The following is a 19,547-nucleotide window of genomic DNA, read 5'->3' as shown; positions in this document are numbered from 1 at the left end:
AGGGACATCTCGTTTTCTTAATAGACTGCACTAATCATCTAGCCAAAGACTGGCGGTAGGAAAATATTCATAATACTAGTAGATTGAGCTGCTGTAGAACATGTTTACAATTCTTTAGAAATTGGATAAAATTGGAGTAACAGAATCACTAGTGCAGTCTAAAAGTCCGCCCAAGACCTCAAAATTCCAACGGGTTTTCCATTTCTTTTTAAAAGCATGCCGACAAACAATGCGGCAACTTATTTTTCAATTTGATAAATATCTCAAGATGTCACAATTTATATACTTATTTCGCATTTTCCCCTTCTACTGAAACTTTGGTGCCGCTTTTAGCGACGTGCCGATACTGCAAACACCATCCTAACAGAGAGGAGTGGAGGTTTCAAGTGTAGGCTGGTCTCCCTGTTTATTTTTCTGCAGAGGACCACGCACTCGCAACGTGGCTCTGCAGTCCTAGCCGTTGTGAGACACTGGCTAACCTGTCAGCTAGGCTTTTCGGAGTTGCAGGGAACAGGAATAACTGTATTGTCTACTTTCGACATCTTTTAACATGGGATAGACTTTTTCGCTTTCCCCGGAAACTTTTATAAACTATTCTGAAGCGTTAAATTCGCGGGTGAAGCGAGTGTTTTACCATTGAAGCTGCAATGATAGTTTTTAATAGACCAATTTAAGAACAAGTTTAAGTAATCGTCAATGAGATGGACGATGACCGTGACAAGCAGGAGGACGCTTGCAGCAACAGCAGCAAGCCTACGGAGCCCACGGCTGAGTCGACGGAGGACATCGCGCCCAACCAGACTGTGCGAAGTTGGGATGAGGCGCAAATACATCAAACATGTCCATCGGAGCGGTACATGATCGCAAAGTTCACCTTATCCGCCTACATTTTCTGTTGGGCAGTGCTCAAATTGTGCCAGGTAAAGTGACTAAATCAGTTTCCCGCTATTACACCTTTTAACGTTTTTGTGTGTTTCAAATGGATATCAGAGATATTCCATGCCACATAAGAAATCATGTCGCCTAATATTTCAGACCTTACAATAGAGTCCAGTTAACTTGGATGTGTGAAGCCGTATGACAGGAAGTAAGTCAACAATTTTATGTAAGGCAACAATTTTATGTAACTTGCAAAACATAGCCTTATAAATGTCTGCCCTGGGACTATTTGCCACTATGTGCTATATTTCTTCCTCGCCTCAAAGTGGTGTGCATTCACACAACCTTACAATAAGTTACCATGGGGACCCGTCGCGGTTGGTTTTGCTGGGCTCGTGTGTTCTGTTATTTTTGCGCGGGGCCCAATTACGAATGCATGGGGACATAGCTGTCTCCTCACCACACTCACAGAAGCCAGTTCAGTTAGTCAATATGAGGTGATGTTTTGACGGCGATTTTATGAAAGTATTCTCAAGTGTAGTGGAAACCTTGTAGTAGAAGGCAGCAGTTTACTACTTTAAATATGTAAGTACTGACCCACGTTCTGATAAACCAGTGTCTGACTGAAATTTACTGACCTGGCCTTCATTAAAATATGTTACTATGGAATTGATTGAATAACAGCTGGTCAGTTGCACTTATCAAGCCCAAAGTGTAACAGGTAGGCTGAACAACACATGCAATGAAGCCCCCTTATAACCACACAAACTTAATTCCCTATTGAGTGTCACATTACAAATATACTCTGACACAATATGAGTCAGACTGTATTTGTGATTAGGCATGATCAACTAGCAGCTGTTCAGTTGTAATGGTCATTCCCTTATAAGCTTTATAAATAAACCCACAGATACAGAGGTATGGAAATAGTCACATAATATCCAGTGTAAAATAGAATTACTTTTAAAATAGGCTGACATCTTCTGAAAATATTGAAACACAATTCTACTTCCACTTCATTTCAAGAGTACTGCAGGCAAAGCCATTTGGCCTCAAAAAGGAGAGGTAGTAGTCCATTTGACTGTCATGCCAGTTTAGAGGATTGGACACACGGCTGTGTTTCCATTTCCATGAATGTAAAAGCACCAGCCATCTCTTCCTCCCTCTAAACAAGCAGCAGAGCAGCTGTTAATGTAACATGTTTTGGTTGCAGCATAAGCTGTTGAAGCTCACTTGCCAGGGTGGCTGATAAAATGCAGTCGGTCATCTGCAGCCATTAAAATAGCCAGGGAGTGGGGGCCTTCAAAATAAGGCATAAATCATTGCCCTGTTTTAAATCAGCACATAGTATGTTAAGTCCTTCCTTTCCAGGGTAAAGCAATGGAATAAAGATTAGTGGAGTGGATTTACAAGGCATTGTAGAAGAGCCGCACACACCGGTTCGGCACGCTACCCAAGGTAATTAAGGATGAAGCCAGGCTGAGTACAGAGAATCATGTTGCGCAGTCGCCGTAGGCTATGTGTGCATTTGGCCGGGTTGGGGGGAATGAGACATGACAGAGCCAACCTGGACCAGATTTGGCATCGCAAAGCTGCCTGTGCCGGACAAGCAAAGTCTTGTCTGTCGTCTCTCCCGCCCTGCTTCCTCCACTTACATTTACTCCTTTAAGTACGCCAGTTAGCTAGGTGAGGTGTGTCTCTCTTTTCCTTCAGTTATGGTTAAGCCTCTTTTAAGCGACTTTGAAAGGATTTAACTGATGTTGTGATACTACACTGTACTGCTTCCCCCCCCACCTCTAGTGTACAGTGTATTAAAGGTATCTTACTTCTCTGATAGAGTGATTGTGTCAGAGCATTCAGCCACATTTGTAGATGGGGGTCCTTGCAGATCCAGATGGTTAAGGAATGTGCTGTGCTGACTAGGTGGGATTGAGGGGTTCCCACAGGCAGCACGCTGCTACTGTGGTAGGGAGGTTAACAGTGCCCCGAGGCACGACCTACTATGACATAACCAGCTGGAGAGCGCACAGTGGTCAGGGGGTCGTGACCTCATCTTATGTCTGCAGGTCTCATTAGCCCTGTCGTTCACCTATCCGCATACCTGTGCACAAATGAACGTATGTATCCACACACAAATCCCTTTCACAATCAGGAGCCATGTTATCGGCAGGGAGCCTCAGTACTAAGGAGAGATAAAAAAACACACACACACACACACACACACACACACACACACACACACACACACACACACAGGTGCTGTTCATAAGGCCACAATAGTGGTAAAAGTTTCTGTTGCGCCCCATGTAGAATCATTGGAGGCTAAGTTGCCTTGATATGTGAGCTTTGTTTCGTTGATCCTTGACCTTTGGGCCTAATGAGTTTCTAACCACATAGGATCTAACTCGTTACTACATCTTTTCATGTTTACAGCTTTGCACAGGATGTAGAGTTTAAAAACTTCAGTCGACTTTCCACTGGTGACATTTATTACAATTTATCGGTGGGTGTGTCAGGTGGCTTGAACTGACATCTGGTGGAAAAACAAGCAAAGTATGGAGAGAATAATCTCTCAAAATGATTTGTAGATGCATGTACCATGATCCACAAATGCAGATTCAACAGAGTACAGTTCAGTGTACAGATTTACAAATGACAAATGCACAAGCAAAGTATGATGTATATTGACAAATTATAAAGTATATATTTACAAATATACATTCATTTGTACAAATCTTAGTACTTTTATTGAAATTAGAACTTACAAGTCACAAGTAAGGAGATCTGTGTTTATTGATGGATAAACATATTTGTCATTGAATATTTGTGGATCATGGTACATGCATTCACAAATAATTTTGAGATATTACTCTCTCCATAGTAAAGCAGTTGTTTGGATCCTTATGCTTAAGGTGTGTGATAAATCTAATGGGGTCATTACAAATTTGACAAAACAAAACATACTTTACACAACGCTATGTAAAGTAAGCAGTCATACGTTTTGATGCTTGGGGACATTTTACAGTCTGCCAGAGCTTGGTGGCAGTTAGGTCCTGAGAATGTTTTCTGCTTATTTCACGGTACAGCAACATGTCACAAACAGTAAAACTATTTTGACGTCCTTTTCCAGCATTGTAACACATTTTACCCTTCTTCTTTCAACAGCGGATAAGATGTCACCCAGTTTCACCACCGGTAAGAGGCTTTTGACATTTAAGCTTTTTCCCCACAAACACATTCCATCCCATACTCTTTGTACAGTTTATTTTGCTTTGTAAACTTTATTCACTCCTCTTTAAGTATATAGATCTCAGCGTCGTTACTAAAAAGGAGAGATTAAGACACTAACAGAACAAATACCTCGCACAAGAAGGATAGACATTAACACCCATGTAATAGGACTTTGTCTGTGTACATGGAACACCTCAGGTTTTTTTTCACTGATCATTTACCTGACAGTTTTCTTTTTTCCAATGGGCTGGCTGCAGGTTTGAACCTGTCTGTTCATTTGGTTTTAGGGGCTCTGATTTGATATTGGAGGAGGTGTGAGGAAACATATTTGTTTTGAATGGATTGGAATGAAGAGAAGGAATCAGAGCAGTCCTGATTCAAATTGACTGCCCAGATCGGCCCAGATTCTTTCACCAGGAACAGGTTGTGGAACTCTGGTGGCTTTTGTTTTCTGGTGGCTTTTGTTTTCTGGTGGCTTTTGTTTTCACATGCCCTCTCAATTTCCCAGAAGAAGGAAAACAGGATGAAGGAATGATTTGATTTTGCATGTCATTAACCAGAGCCTAAACTGCCTGTGTGTGCCAGTCTATATGAGCAGCTGAGTCACTCAGATGGCCATGCACAGGTTGATTTCCTTCAGCCCGATTGAACATATGCTGGATCCATGATAAATAGGTAATTGTTCATGCGTCATAAACACTCAATTCCCATCAAAGCTCTTACTTTTAATCTTTAGGGATTAAAGCATTACTGGTACTCTGACTGTGTATTGGGAATTCCTAGATTTCCACAGTAGTCCAAAGTACCGAGACCTTTATTGTAATTCTGTGGTGAGTGTTGAAGAAAGGGGGTTACATTTCATGCCTGCTCTGATGATGTGAGGGCTTAACCTTGGTGGAGTGCTTGAGGGAGTCGTTTCATAAGATATGGCCTAAGCAGGCTAGTCATTGATATTGGCTCCTTAAGCCTCCCCAAATCCCCTCTGCTCCTTGCCTTAGTTGCCGTGGCTTTTTGCGTGTTGCCATAGCGAGGGGGGGTAATGTCAGCCCCTGTGTGTGCATGACCCGGGCTTGAACCAGCAACCTCCGGCTCGCTGTGGCGCGTCGTGGAGCGGCCGGTGCATGGTTTTGCAGGGAGATGCTCTCTCCCTGCCAACGCAAACCTCAGACGAGGCAAGGCCTCAAAGGCCTCTGGCAGGCCCCAGTGACACAGCGTGGTGTGTAATTTTCCCCCCGACATGAAACCAATGTAGGGCACAGGATGGCACAGGGTTAAATTCCAGCCGCCTGGTTCTAAGGCCTCCGGAACCACACAGACACTAAAATAAAAGCTGTGGCAGAAGTGTCAATCAGTCGTCGCTCTCTCTCTCTTGCACCGATGTTTGTGACTCACTGCTTCTCAGCTTTGAATGGCATCACAGTCAAGCGTTTGGCATCTCTTTTTCTTCTGGGATCAAATGAATTGGAATTAAGGGATCATTTGACCAAGGCTAGTTCAGGCAATGATACCCAGCTGTCAGTGGCCTTTTTTTCTTCGCTGTGTGCAGAGACTTTGTACCCAGTGTGAGCTTGGAGGACGTTCGTTTAGCATCATTTTGTTAAACCTCTGATGCCCAGTTGTGTGTTGCTTGTCTTTTCTGCTGGAGCAGATGCCCACAAGGACGCCATTCATTGCCTTCATGCCGGCTTTGGGATTCATCGCGCGGAATGAATGGCTGGAGTCAGCAGAAGATTGGCTCAGTCTTTTAGGACGTCAAATGGTCTGCGTTTCACTTTTCTGTCTCCTCTGAAAAAGGCCCACTTAAAGCCTAAACCAGAAGTTGCTAAGTTCTGTTTGTTGTTGTTTTGGCTTTTAATCAGGAAAAAAACAGAAGATGAAAGTTTGTGTGGGTGTATGTGTGTGTGTGTGTGTGTGTGCGCGCGCGCGTGCGCGCGCGCGTGCGTGCGTGCGTGTGTGTGTGTGCGTGTGTGCATGTGTGTGTGTGTGTGAGAGAAGAAAGAGAAAGAGAGAGAAAGAGAAAGAGAGAGAGAGAGAAAGAGAGAAAAAGAGTTGGAACAGGCCTTAGGGCCTTCATCAGTCTGACAGATAGAGGCTCAGGCCAGACTGGGTAACAGTGCCAGCCAGTCACCACCCAGTGCATTTCCCTGGATAGCTGGCCCTGGTCAAGCAGACAGCAGGCATGTTTCAGGGGGGGCGTTGCATACATGCCACATAAACACTGTTCATGGCTGCTTTAAGCCTTCACCTGATGTCTACAGTAAAGTTTCCTTTCTGGGGTCCAAGTGGACCAATTAAACAGTTTCCTTATTGGATGGCTCTCCGGTGCTTTTGAAGCCTTGATTGGTTAAACATGTGACAGTCTTGGATGGAACCCCCTGTTCTTTGACAGATGTCTGCATAAGTGAATTTCCCTTCCTTTCCCCTCTTTTCCTCTCCAGACCAGCTGCATGCCCAATTCCTCACATTTTTGACTTCCTCGCTGTCTTTAGTACACATGGTTCTGTGCTCTCTCCTAGTTGTGACTCCAGCCTATCCAGTGGAGTCCCCCCCCAGTGGGTCGTTGTGTCGCTGGCCCAGAGAGCAGGCATCCACCTGGGCTGAGGCTGAGGCTGCGAGGGAGCCCTGCCAAAGTGGATATCACCAGACCTCCCAGGGGCACAACCATCCTCTTCCGTCCGCCCATGAACTCTGTTGCCCAGACACTTAATTGGTGGACAGCCGTGTTTCCAGTCCAAGCGTTTACTCCCCTTTCTCTTCTCCCTCCCTTTCTCTCACTGACTCACTCTCTCTCTCCCCCACCCCCTCTCCCTCTTACTTTTTTCAATTTTTTTTCTCCTCTCTCCCTCTGGCTCTCTCTTTCTCTCTCTCTCTCTCTCTCTCTCTCTCTCTCTTTTTTCTCTCTCTCAGGGGGTTGGGCTCGCTGCCTCCTGAGTTGTCCGTTCGTCAGTGTGCGTTAGTGACATGACAGTAGATCGGATTTCGTAGCAGTCCATGTGCTCTAAGTTAAGCCAGTTCACCGGTGTTTTGGTCAAAGGATGGTTCACCTAAGCCATGTCACAGGTGAGGGCCACTAATCCTTGAATGTGTCCTTTTTTCTGTTTTTTTTGGACAATGATGATGTCTTCTCTGGCTAAATGTAGGTCCTAAAGACTTGTCACTGAGCTCAGATCAGAAAGAGAATCCCATTTCTGTAGTAGGTAATGGGCTTGGCAGCCTTCAGCATATGTACGGTAGTCTGTTGGAGGGAGTACGTTTCTGGAAGACCTTTTTTGGACTGGTTTCACTTCGAGAATGTGTGTGGTTTGCACAGTTTATTTTAGTGCGAGAGACGGACAGTGGTTTTTGCCTGTAGATCCTTTGTGTGATGGGAGACAGCCGTGGTGTGCGTCTCAGTTGAACAATTGCCTGTTATGATTTTGGTGATTTGTGGAATTCAGATTGGGCGTGTGACATGTTGTCAGTTGATGATGATTTAATTCAGTGTTGCAGTGACAGAACTCCCTTGAGGGGGGGGGGGGGAGTTGCATAAACTACTCTCCAGATAATGGATACTTTTCATATCATTGTTCTATTCTCAGTTTTATTTACTGAATGCCAGCGCGTTGTCCTTCTCAATGCGTTTTTTGCTACATGTGTACACAAAAGTGTCAACGTTACCTCACTGGTATGTGTAGCGGTTGAGTATTTGAGCATTTCAGAAATGTCATGCATGCAGGTTTCTGTGTATGTCTTGGTTTCTGTGTTACTTCATCTGTATCTATGTCTGTGTCAAAGTTGACATAAGGGCAAGAAAAAAAAAAAGCCACGTGTGTTTTTTTTCCATTTGTTTTGCAAGTGTCCAGCAGCACTGTCTTCTATCTATCACCCCTCTGCTGCTGCTGCAGTGAGTGTGCCTAGTGTTTGGGGAACTCGATGTGCACTCAGCCCAAGTCAATAAATCAGAGTCCACACATAGAGCAAGGCTCACATTCCTGTCATACAACAGGGTCGAGAGGGAGGGCCACTGCATAGGCTTCAGCACTTTGTTGACATAGGAGGCACATCCAGGATTTTCTCTTCTGATGTAGGGGGGGGACGGGGACGGGGGGACGGGGGGACGGACTAGAAGGCTTGAAAAAGGGCGAAGAATCCAAATTTTAGATATGGGGCTTTTTCCCAGGCCCTGGCCGCACACTGGGAAGTGTAATTGGTATCTGCTGTGTGGGGGTATAGCTTTAGAGGCACTCTGTGTTCTGTTTCAGCCTTATCATATAGTCATTATAGTTCAAAATCCTGTGAGATGGGGAAAGAAAGTGAAGGGGAGGGACAGAAATAGGGAGAGGGAAACACAGAAAGAAAGAATGAAGAAGATGTGGAGCGATGTAGGTGGTAAGAAAAAACAAACAGAATGAAAGAAAAGAAAAATAGGTTAAAGATTATTCACAAATCATCTAGGATTCTTCTTTCTAAAGTCTTCCCCCAAAGCCTCCTGGTGATAGTGTGAGAGATGTTACGTTGGTGTCATTCTAGCAATTTGGCCTGTGGCAGCTAACTGATCCCTTGTGACGTCGTGCCCTAATGGAGTTAGACACGGGTATTCATTCTGCAGATCTCTCAGAAGATTGTCATTCTCCCATCAGCGCTATAAGCCCAAGAGCAACGTGCTCAGAGTTACGACATTCACAAAAGGCCCAGATGGATGGAGATCATCGTCTGCCGTGAGCCAAAGCACTGGGCCACGTTCCACGACACACAGGACTTTATTCTCCCGCTTGCCTCATCGGGGATTCCTCTTTGGTTACTCGAACCGAAAAGCATCTAGGAACTGTAGCGTCGGAAAGGAGACAAGGGAGGATCTGAAAAGCAGACTGGGACACAGAATGTCCTTGTACAGTGAAACGTTCTCATTGCGCCAGCGTTAAGGGGCTGATGGGGAGCAGAAGTCTTGCTCTTCTCTGTGTCAGTTGGGATCTGTGTTACGGGGAATGTCTTCCACATGTGTTTGCAAGCAAGCATGCTCTATTAGAAAAGTCTCTCTTGATTTTTCATCCTTTTTCATCCCTTCATCCTTTTTTGAGAACTCAAACAGTCCGTGGAATGGAGAGCGTTCATAGAGTTTTAGGCTTGTGAGTTGTACTCCCCACCAAGGTGGTCAAATCAAAGTGAACCAACAATTGAAACCTTCTGGTACCTTGAACTTTGATATAGCTTTTGATATAGCTTTTGTCTGGTACCTTTTAACAACAATATCCTTGAGACCCCTTGAAGTTGTTTCAGACCCCAACATTAAACCACAAGTCAGCATTCCAGCACTGACAGTTTGTCATATAATGGGGGGTCCTCCAGTCTCCCTCAGTATGTGGCCTGTGATGTGTCTGCTTTAAAGACCATAGTCAGAGATGGAAAGGCCACACATGACATCCCTTCATGGGGTCTCCGGCCGGTCAACTCCACAAATCTCTCATCTCTCAGCCAGTGTTTGAGTTTTGGGAGAGGGAGGTGTGGAGTGTTGGAGCGTAGAGTAGCCCCCTGCTCAGGGCCCCGTCCCACTGGTTGAGGGTGGTGGGGAGAGAGAACTCGGGTACATAGGCAGGCATGTGTGTGTGTTTGCCCCCTGCATGTGCAGTATGTGTGTGTGTGTGTGTGTGTGTGTGTGTGTGTGTGTGTGTGTGTGTGTGGCGCGTGCGTGTTCCTGTAAATATGACAGCACTCATTGCCTTTCTACATGCCCTACTGTGTTGCAAGTGTTGTAAAATGTCCAAACCTTGCCATTAAAGAGACTGTGTATACCCCACACGCGTACGCACACGCACGCACACACACACACACACACACACACACACACACACACACACACACACACACACACACACACACACACAGTCGTCGCCTGTGTTTCTTGGGTTCAGATATCTGCCAGTTGATGCTCCCTTGACAGAAAACAGCTGTGAGATCTGTGTGTGCAGGCTGCTGTCTGGTGGAAGATTTAGTGTCTCCCGCTGAGAGTACACCTTCTTTACAAGAATAACACGGAAAAATCACTCTGACCTTTAACCCTCACCAAGGAGTTAGGGTTAGGTTCACACCAGAGGGTTAGTCAGTCAACACCAAACCAGAGCAGGTCACTGTGTTCATACTGTATATAGGCATGGTTTCTGGCAGCACAACCTATAGAAGATGTGTCAAGTTGCCTTTCATCCTCTTCCCTTTGCTTGGTCATCTGATGCGTGACCTCATTGCTGAATCACCTCAAGCTGGGGGGGGGGGGGGGGGGGGGGTTGAGGGCATGTCATGGGTCTCAGCGTAATGGGGACTCCACAGACTGAAAGAATGATGGTCAGAAGATGTGAGTGGTTCTGTATGCGTGTGAGAAACCCTTAACCTTAAACCTCTGTATGGTTAATGAGGTGTGTGTGTCTATGTGTGTCTATGTGTGTGTGTGTGTGTGTGTGTGTGTCTGTGTGTCTGTGTGTCTGTGTGTGTCTATGTGTCTCTGTCTGTGTGTCTGGCCTGGTGATGAAGGGGATTTGTCACTGTCTTCTTTTGTGGGAATTGGCCCTACATAAGCCAGCTGATGGGTTGATTGATAGATTTAATAATAACTGTAACCTCAGAGACCGAGCCCCTTAGTAGTGGTGGGAGAGAAAGAATGTGTGCATGTGTATCTTTGACAGAGACAAACCGATAGAAGCAGAGTGTGTGTGTCGTGTGTGTGTGTATGTGAGGAGGTAGAATATGCTTGGTTATGCATGTCTGCTTGTGTGCATGTTTCTGCATGTGTGCTAGAGGTCTGCTTTGTGTCTCTGGAAACATGGTGCAATTTGTGTTGTGTGTGTGTGTGTTATTGTGCGAGCCTCTGTGCATATGAATGGGATGTCTATTCTTGTTGCTTGTGTGGGCGCATCTCTGTGTTCTACCTCCCAGCGGGTGACTGCAGGCCGGACCGCCCTGTTCTGAGCCTCTCGCTGCCTCCTGAACCACTCATTTCAGAGCTATTGGCTCCCTGGCCCAGTCCAGTTTTTTTTCAAAACATTTAACTGTCTGTGTGGGGTCAGAGGTCAACTTTGGCAGCGGGCCGTGTGGGCCGCAGCAGCCAAACCGCTGGTGCTCGGACTGGTCGGACTCTACGGCTCTGTTTGTCTCCTGCGCCTTCCTGTTATTCTGCCCGCGCTAATCCTCCTCTTCTCAGACATGCGTTGCTGATTTATTCCTGACAGGCAACGGCTCCTTTCTTCCTCTCTGTTGTTGACTCTCTTTCTCTCTCTATCCCCCTTTTCTTTCTTTTCTCTGTCTGTCTCTGTTGTGTCTGTGTTCTTTTTTATTGTCTCTGCATGTTCTCTCTCCTCAGTAGAGCAATTCATTAAGGCTTTTTTTTCTGATTTTCCATGGTTTTCTAGAGATGCCCTGTAGGTATCATAGTTTTGGTAATATTACAAAAGATTTCTTTTATGTGGTTGTGTGTGTGTCTGTGTGTGTGTGTGTGTGTGTGTGTGTGTGTGTGTGTGTGTGTGTGTGTGTTTGTGTGGATGTGGATGTGTTAGTGTGTGGTAATGCTTCAGGGTGTGTATCTGTGCATTTACTTGTCTTTACGTGTACATGTGTGTGTGTGTGTGTGTGTGTGTGTGTGTGTGTGTGTGTGTGTGTGTGTCTGTGTGTGTGTGGTGAGTCAATAGTTCCGATCCCCCTACTCAAGGCCAGTCCTCCATGTGGCCGGAGGTCCCAGTCTATATTTACCCTGCAGCCCCTCCATCTGCAGGTGGGGTACCTGACACATTCTGCTCGGGGGCCCCCCAAATATATCACCAGCGTGTGCCCTGGGTGTGACCACGCTTCAGGGCCAGGCACCGGATGCAGGACCCCCACCACATCCTGAATGAGTGGACTTAGCTGAGCCCGGCCGCCCCCCTCCAGCTGACAGGCAGTGCCTGTGGAACACCAGTGCGAGGAGTGCTTGTCTTGAAACAGTAGATCTAATGGTTAAATATTTTTACGGGCGGAGGGGTGGTTTTGTATTTAATGCGCTTGCCTGGCAGGTTTTCCAATATCCTCTGTGAGCTGGCTGTTGGGTATGTTGATGTGGGCTGACATCTATCCCCGTGGTGTGATGGACGGGGACATGTCCCGATGCGCTCTCTGTGTTCCGCTTAATGCGGTGCCTTGAGCGGCACATGCCAGATGAGAAAAAACAGCTCGGCGAATTATGTGGCCTAAATTGGGCTGCCTTTGCAGGTATGCGAGGACTGATCCTTATTCCTTTTATGTCCAGTGCTTTTAACTCCGGCGCTCGCTCTGTTGGTGGTGTAGGTGGGGGCGCAGGGGGCTCGTTGAATTGGTTGTGGGGAACATTGGAGGGAATTCATGTTCATCTAAGCCTTCAGACATGGAGCCGGCGCTTGCTTTTTGCCATGGCAACACTTGTTTTATGCGTTCCTTCATTCTCATTTGTTCCAGCACCCATTGGCTGATGGCTGACTGCTGGCTCCTGCTTTCCCCTTAAAAGCATTGTGGGGGAGTGTATGTGTCTGTGTGTCTAATATGTATGTGTGTGCATGTCTTAGCTTTTAAAATTCCCCCTGTATCAGCCCAGACCTGCTCTAAGCAATGGAAAGGTACAGTACGACAGAACGAATGAGAGAGAGAGAGGGAGCGAAAGTAAGAAAAAAAGGGCAGGCATTCCACAATTTTTCAAAGCCCCAACACTTTCCCTTGAAGTTACAGAGAGCCTCGGCATGGCCAAGCCAAAGGCAAAGAAGGCCAAAGAAAATTCCGGGCAGGGAAGAGAAGAAAAAAAAAGCGTATTCCTCACAATAACTGGATGAGGGAAAAGGCCGGGAAGTGTAGTGGAGGGATGGCAGTAAATGACTGGTCTCTCTCTTTCTTTTCTGGGCCTGTGGTCTCCCTCAACCTGCCTGGATTTGTGCAGGCTTCTTGGAATCAGTTGTGTCAGAGGCTGCCTTTTGTGTGAGCTGTCTAGCGGTTTGATTCTAACATCAGTGTGTGTGTGTGTGTGTGTGTGTGTGTGATCTGCATGCGGATGCATATGTGTCTCAGAGCTTCCCGTCCTCAAGACGGCTGTCATCCTTAGACACTGAGGACTTTGGTGACTTTGTGGAGACATAAACGAAGCTAGGAAAATATGTCATTTTTGTTGTGAGAAGCTAGACAGCTGTAGGGAGAAGAGGGAGTTTTGTGTGAGGAGAATGAAAATATGGGGACTCTCAGAGGAAGAAGCTGGGCAGCCTCCTCCGTAGACCCTTCCATCGACACAGCAGCCGGACCTCACAGGAGGCTTTAGTCCATTGAGCACAGTGGAAAGCAGAAGAATGTGACTAATTTTACATTGTTTTGGGCGTTGCTGGCATTATTTGTGGTAATGAGCTTTGGTTCACTGACTTCCAGCCCTGGCGGTGTGGGTGTGGGTGTGGGTGTGGGTGTGTGTGTGTGTGTGTGTGTGTGTGTGTGTGTGTGTTGGTGGGTGGGCACACTACTGAAGCCCTTCACTGTCTGACAGTAATGGTAAAGAGTTGGGGCTAGCTCTGTTGTCATCACTGTGCTTCGGGGAAGACCACACAAACGTAAGAACAGAGCTTTGTGCTTTCATGGGTTTTTACGAGCAAAACTGCTTCAAGAAGACTTTCCTCGTGAGTGTTTGTCTCTGGAGGACTCAAGGACGGAGAGGAACAGGTGTTTGTGTTCTTCTCACAAGATCTTGCGCTCAACCTCCCCCCCCCCCCCAACCGCCGTTTTATCCAACCAAATAGAATAATCTAGAAAACACTCTGCCTTCATTAGTTATTCCGGTAGTGAGGACAAAGGCTAATGTTAAGTGGCGCGCGGAAGAGCGGTGATCAGAGAGAAAAAGGCATTTTCACTTAGCATAAGCGCTCGTGCTAAGGAGGTGGTGGCAAGGAGACGGGGTCTGGAACGAAGAGGGGGTCTGGTGAGGGGGCTCCGAGTGTTCATCTTGTGATGCAAATGAGCAAGCGGATGCTTAATTATTCACCCGTGTTGACGGGAAACCATGGAGACCGTGTGTGTGTGTGTGTGTCTGTGTGGTGGGATGGAGAGGGGGTGTGTGGTGGGGGTAAGAAACGCCAAGGGTCCTGAGGAAGGGGTGAACATTCTCACACTCATCTGCTGCCCCCCCCTTAACCATAGGAAATCCCCCTCCTCACACACACACACACACACACACACACACACACACACACACACACACACACACACACACACACACACACACACACACACACACACACACACACACACACACACACACACACAGACTCTACTCTCCTATCCTGGTTCTAAAGGTACGTGAATCACAGCAGTGCTTTTCATGGCCACTATTCAGCCTGCTAGTTTAAAAGGCAAGAGTTACAAAAGAGCCTCTTAGTGTGTGCAGAGCGAGTGCTGTTGGATGAGGAGTGTGTGTGTGTGTGTGTGTGTGTGTGTGCGTGTGTGTGTGTGTATGTGTGTGTGTGTGTGTGTGTGTGTGTGTGTGTGTGTGTGTGTGTGTGTGTGTGTTTGTGTTGTGTGGGAGTTTTTACTTTCGCACAGGAATAATCTTGGAGCCTCTATTCTGTTCCTTGGTTTCAGTTACAAAATGTAGCTTCTTATTTTATCATTTGCTGATGTAACCGAGCATTACACGGGGGACAGGAGAAAATAGTCACAAACACACACACACACACTCCTTGATGTTTACTGTAAGTGAAAAATGTATTTGGTTCTTGCAATTATCCGCAGCATGCATGATTTAAATGTTTTGAATGTTCAGAACATTGTGGACTTTCAAGGAGTTGAGGAATTTTTCCATATTTGACTGCGGTCGGTTCATTCCACTGCTAATAATGTCAACATGATGTTTTGTCTTCATTGTCAACAAAGCTATTCTGTTTAAAACCCATTTAGGGAGTAAAGCATATGCATGCGTGTGTGTATCTGTGTGTGTGTGTGTGTGTGTGTGTGTGTGTATCTGTGTGTGTGTGTGTGTGTATCTGTGTGTGTGTGTGTGTGTGTGTGTGTGTGTGCAACTGTGTGTTTACCTGGACACGTGTGTTGTAATGGAAGGGTCCCATACTCCGCTCCACTCTCCAACTGCAGCTGATAGATAACAGTCATTTACCGGAGCTCAGCTCATTTCCTGTGATCCTGTCCAGACCCACGGCATGAAAAGCTTCTCTTCTGAACAGTGAAGGATGAGCTGCACTCCTGCTGCCCCGCCGTAGCCACACACACCCATGGACACACCCACACCCACGCACACACACACACCCACACACACACACACACACACACACACACACACACACACACACACACACACACACACACACACACACACACACACACACACACACACACACACACACACACACACACACACACACACACACACACACACCCGCGGACACAAGGCATGCGCAGGGGCCTGTGTCCAGGAGGAGAGGCCTGGATCTGTTGGAGAGGGCCTGGATGTGAGCTTGGCACTGCCAGACTAATTCATCGCCAGCTTGGTTTTCAAATGGGATTATAGTCTGGAAACCCTCAAGTGAGAAGAACTTTGCCCTGTAGGTTTTGTGCCGCGCCAATTAGCAATCTATGGGGTATAGTTGATGTGATGACAAAGGAAGTGCTGTTTTTCTAATCCATCTACAAGGAAGGCAGGAGGCTCATGTGGTGAGTGATGAAAAACACTGCTCTTGAAGGAATGTTAAGATGCATTATCTTACTGTACAAGAGTCTGAACAAGATTGATTTACCATTATCCATATCATTCCTGTGCTGCTGGGTTAAATCCTACTACTGGAGTTACAAACTAATCCAATCACAATTTTGATTGACATTAATAACCCAAGGACATCCCTATCAATGGTTAACGGGAGAAAGGGAGACATTGTAATCGGGAAACATCTGGTTATGTATATTCCATGTATATTAAAACTGTTAGCTGTGCCTTCTAAACTCATGGATCAGTTTCTCTGGTATTTTTGGTTTGTTTTCTGGTGTTCATCCAGCCAGTGTCATTGTAGGGCAGCTTAATGGTGGAACCAAAAGAAGATTTCCACCATTGTTGTCATAATCAAGCCGATGGATATTTTTGGTGGGAGAGTTTTCCGCTTGTGGACAAACAAAAAGTGCATTTTCCACTGGAGGCCGCACAGGGCGGAAGCAGTGTCCATGCCCAGCGAGGGGCCCTGATGTATGCGCTGCGGCTGGGGCCAGTGGAGAGGCTCTTCCCCTGCCGAGTGGCCATGGTCCATCACCACTGGAGAGAGAGAGAGGCCGAGAGAAAGAGTGGGAGAGCCAGGAGGGTAACGGCTCACTTGCTGGAGTGGTTTTCTCACGCTCCAGGGTTCTGCCTCGGGCCCGTTTCTCACGAGAGACACGGTCTGTGCCAAGAAAGAGAGAGAGAGAGAGAGAGAGAGAGAGAGAGAGAGAGAGAGTGGAGAGAGTAGAGAGAGAGAGAGAGAGAGAGGGAGGAAGGGGGGAATAAAGGAAGAGAGAGTCCATCATTCGTTTGTGCCACTCACCCCGCTCATGCCATATGAACCTGAACCCCTAAGGCCTTAGCCCACCTTTGAGAAATGACAGACAAAAAAAAAAAACACAAAAGAAAAAGAAAGTAATTATCCCAGCAGCAGAGAGGCCTCCAACATGCAGAGCATATGTGTGTGTGTGTGCTTGCGTGTGTGCAGAGCATATGTGTGTGTGTGTATGCTTGCGTGTGTGCAACTTAACTCCATCATGGACTGGGTCAAGTTGTCACATGAGAGAATGCTAGAGGGACTAGTCTTTGAATGTCACCGGAAAGTTCTAGAAAAACGGGCCCCTCCTATTCTAGATTGTCACACACACACACAGGCATTCATATCCTCATACACATACATAAAGGCGGGCACACACACAGAAGCAGTCATACTTACGCACATACACCCACCCACACACTCACACATAAAGGCCCCAAAACATACTCACACAAAGAGATACACACACACACACAGAGGTACTTAAGGGCATGAAAGAGAGAACTTCTCTAAACAGCCCGCCCCCATACATCCACCCACACACACACACACACACACACACACACACATGCACATCCACACACACACATGCACACACACACACACACACACAAACACACACACTACCACACTCCCCCAAAGCCCTTACTGAAGTGGTGACATCATGCATTTGTGTGATACAGGGCTTTGTGGCAGGGTTTAACCCCATGACCTGTGGCAGTACTGTGTCTCATGTGTCACCTTGTCATGGTAGCATGGGAGCACACTCAGCACCACCACACTGCTAGCTAGCTAGCTGGCTATCTCTGAGCTCTCCACTGGGGCCAGGGAGCACAGGTGCCGTGAGTCAGCCCCGGAGCAACAGGATTAGTCAGACCCTGTGCGCCACTGGTGGTGTCATCGCGGATCACTCGAGGTGCTAGTGTGTTTTGACATGTGAGGTCAGCTCCCCCCCCCCTCTAGACATGGCGGTTGAATGAGTCCCCAAAGATCTGTTTCTGATAACTACCATGAGGTTACTTCTGCGGTAAAAACACATGGCCCCATAAAAGGTTCGTTCCACCATTGCCTTGTCTTCACCCATGAATCTTCTGAATCCCATGAGTCTTGAAACATAAATAAAATCACTATAAATGCTGCAATATGATATGATTTTACATCCCAGACACTTTAATACATTAACCTTGAGTTGTATTTACAACATGGTTGGCGTTCCAAATAGAGCATGATGTGGGTCAGACACCACACGTCCATCCCGTCTCACCGGTCTGCATTCAACTTCCTCCTCCTGTTAGCCTAACGTTGATGTCTGTGACGGCACTGTACCTGTTTCTTTGGAACCTTAGTGTCTTCACAAGAGGCCCATTCATCAAGGCCTTTTAACTCTGAATGGGTGGAATTACTTGACTTATCGAGCTAATCCAACATGTCTGCCCGCTGCCTGGGAGAGGCTTCTGTGTCACGTGTTTGTTTTGCCTTTCGCCAGAGGAAGGGCCCTCTGACAGTTGGCAGCTACTCCTTGAGAGAGAACTGATTGCATCAGCACAGTATTGTTCTCTAAGTCTTTTTCATATTTTTATTAGTGTGATTGCGTCAGCATGACGCTGACTAGGCTAATGTTACGTCAACTAGTTTTAACACTTCTCACAGAGATGGCCCATTCTACCCATATTTAGCATAATCGCATAATAATATTACATACTTTTCATCTATCTACAGAATACACACAGGCACAAAAATACCAACAGATAGACTGCAAGCCTTCATATTATGTACTTTATGTATTATTGAACTAATATCAGCTGTGGTCAAGACACAAAGGATGAAAATGGTTATGGTATTAAGACAACGCTTACGCTTTTGTCTAAACCTACAAAACAATATGAAAAACAACCAAAGCATTATGCACAATGCAGCAAAATAGTTATAACAATATTGTATCTCATATTATAGTAAAATATTAAAGCAGCAATAAGTAGTTCTGTTCCAAAACTAGCAAGCTAACTACCTAAAAGGCATGCAAACACCTTGCAAACACCACCAACAGCCCAGTTGGCACTGATAGAGTCTTGCCAACACACTAACCGGTGTCTTTTGGCAGTATAGCTGGCAATGTCATGCTGTGAAAGCTTTTCTTCCATTTTTGCTTGAGTTCTGCTTTGAGTTCTAGCCTGGAACACAGAACTACATAGTGCATATCCTGGATGGCTAGTGGGAAAGACACAGGTGTTTATCTGTCCTTCACATGACCATATGCTATCAAAATGAATTTGAGGATGGTACCAAAACTAGTTGCCTATAAAACCATACCTCAAAAAGTGTCAAACTCTTGCATAGTGTTGCTTTAACAATGATATTTACAATAATATAGAAATAGTAGGGCTTGTAACAAATATATTAGAATGACAGATGAGTTCTGAAGAGGTGAGTCTTTAAATGCTTTGTGATACTCTTTGAATATGTCATGGTTGTCTCTTTATTAATCAGCATGAGGTCGGTCATTCCACCACCGAGGTACCACTAATCAAAAGAGACATTTTCTGCTCTGGAGAGAAGGCAAAAATACCAGATGTTCTTAAGAGGAAAATTGTGTTTTTGAGTTCTTCCTAGATTTCTGTAAGGTGCATTGCATACAATGAATGGAGACCATTAACTCATTTTGAACATGGACTGATTTATATTTTAATAGCTGAGTTTGTGTTGTCTGATTAGGTGTGCCAGAATGTCATTGGGTCATTGGTGTTACAGATGCCCTGCACCTTGTTCAATTATATTTATTCCTCATCCAACAGGTGGTAGGAGAGTCAACCCGTTGAGCGAAGTTTTAGCATCCATTGCATAGGTTATGGTATGCAATGGCCAACTGCTGCTGTAACACTCTCATATTCTTGTGGAAATGCATCTCTAGTAATAGTTAGTGGCCTGCTT

At 46.0% G+C, this 19,547-nt stretch overlaps 1 protein-coding gene across 4 annotated transcripts in view; it reads left to right on the top strand.

The window, feature by feature from the left end:
- The first annotated feature begins 422 nt into the window (after positions 1-422).
- arhgef4 (Rho guanine nucleotide exchange factor (GEF) 4) overlaps positions 423-19,547 on the top strand; it is a 94,436-nt gene continuing 75,311 nt past the window's right edge. For 2 of the 4 annotated variants that reach the window (XM_042710342.1, XM_031583474.1), the window contains exons 1-2: positions 423-920; positions 4,045-4,074. In XM_042710342.1, coding sequence (XP_042566276.1) covers positions 702-920; positions 4,045-4,074 — 249 coding nt within the window. In that variant the 5' untranslated portion in view covers positions 423-701. Of the gene's footprint in view, positions 921-4,044; positions 4,075-6,481; positions 7,171-19,547 lie in introns of those variants that run through there. The other 2 variants (XM_031583478.2, XM_031583476.2) reach the window with 2 other exon arrangements.

This window comes from Clupea harengus, chromosome 17, assembly GCF_900700415.2.
Source record: "Clupea harengus chromosome 17, Ch_v2.0.2, whole genome shotgun sequence".
NCBI lineage: Eukaryota > Metazoa > Chordata > Actinopteri > Clupeiformes > Clupeidae > Clupea > Clupea harengus.
Note: the sequence above shows the minus strand (reverse complement) of the source record. Positions and strands in the feature narration are given on the sequence as shown.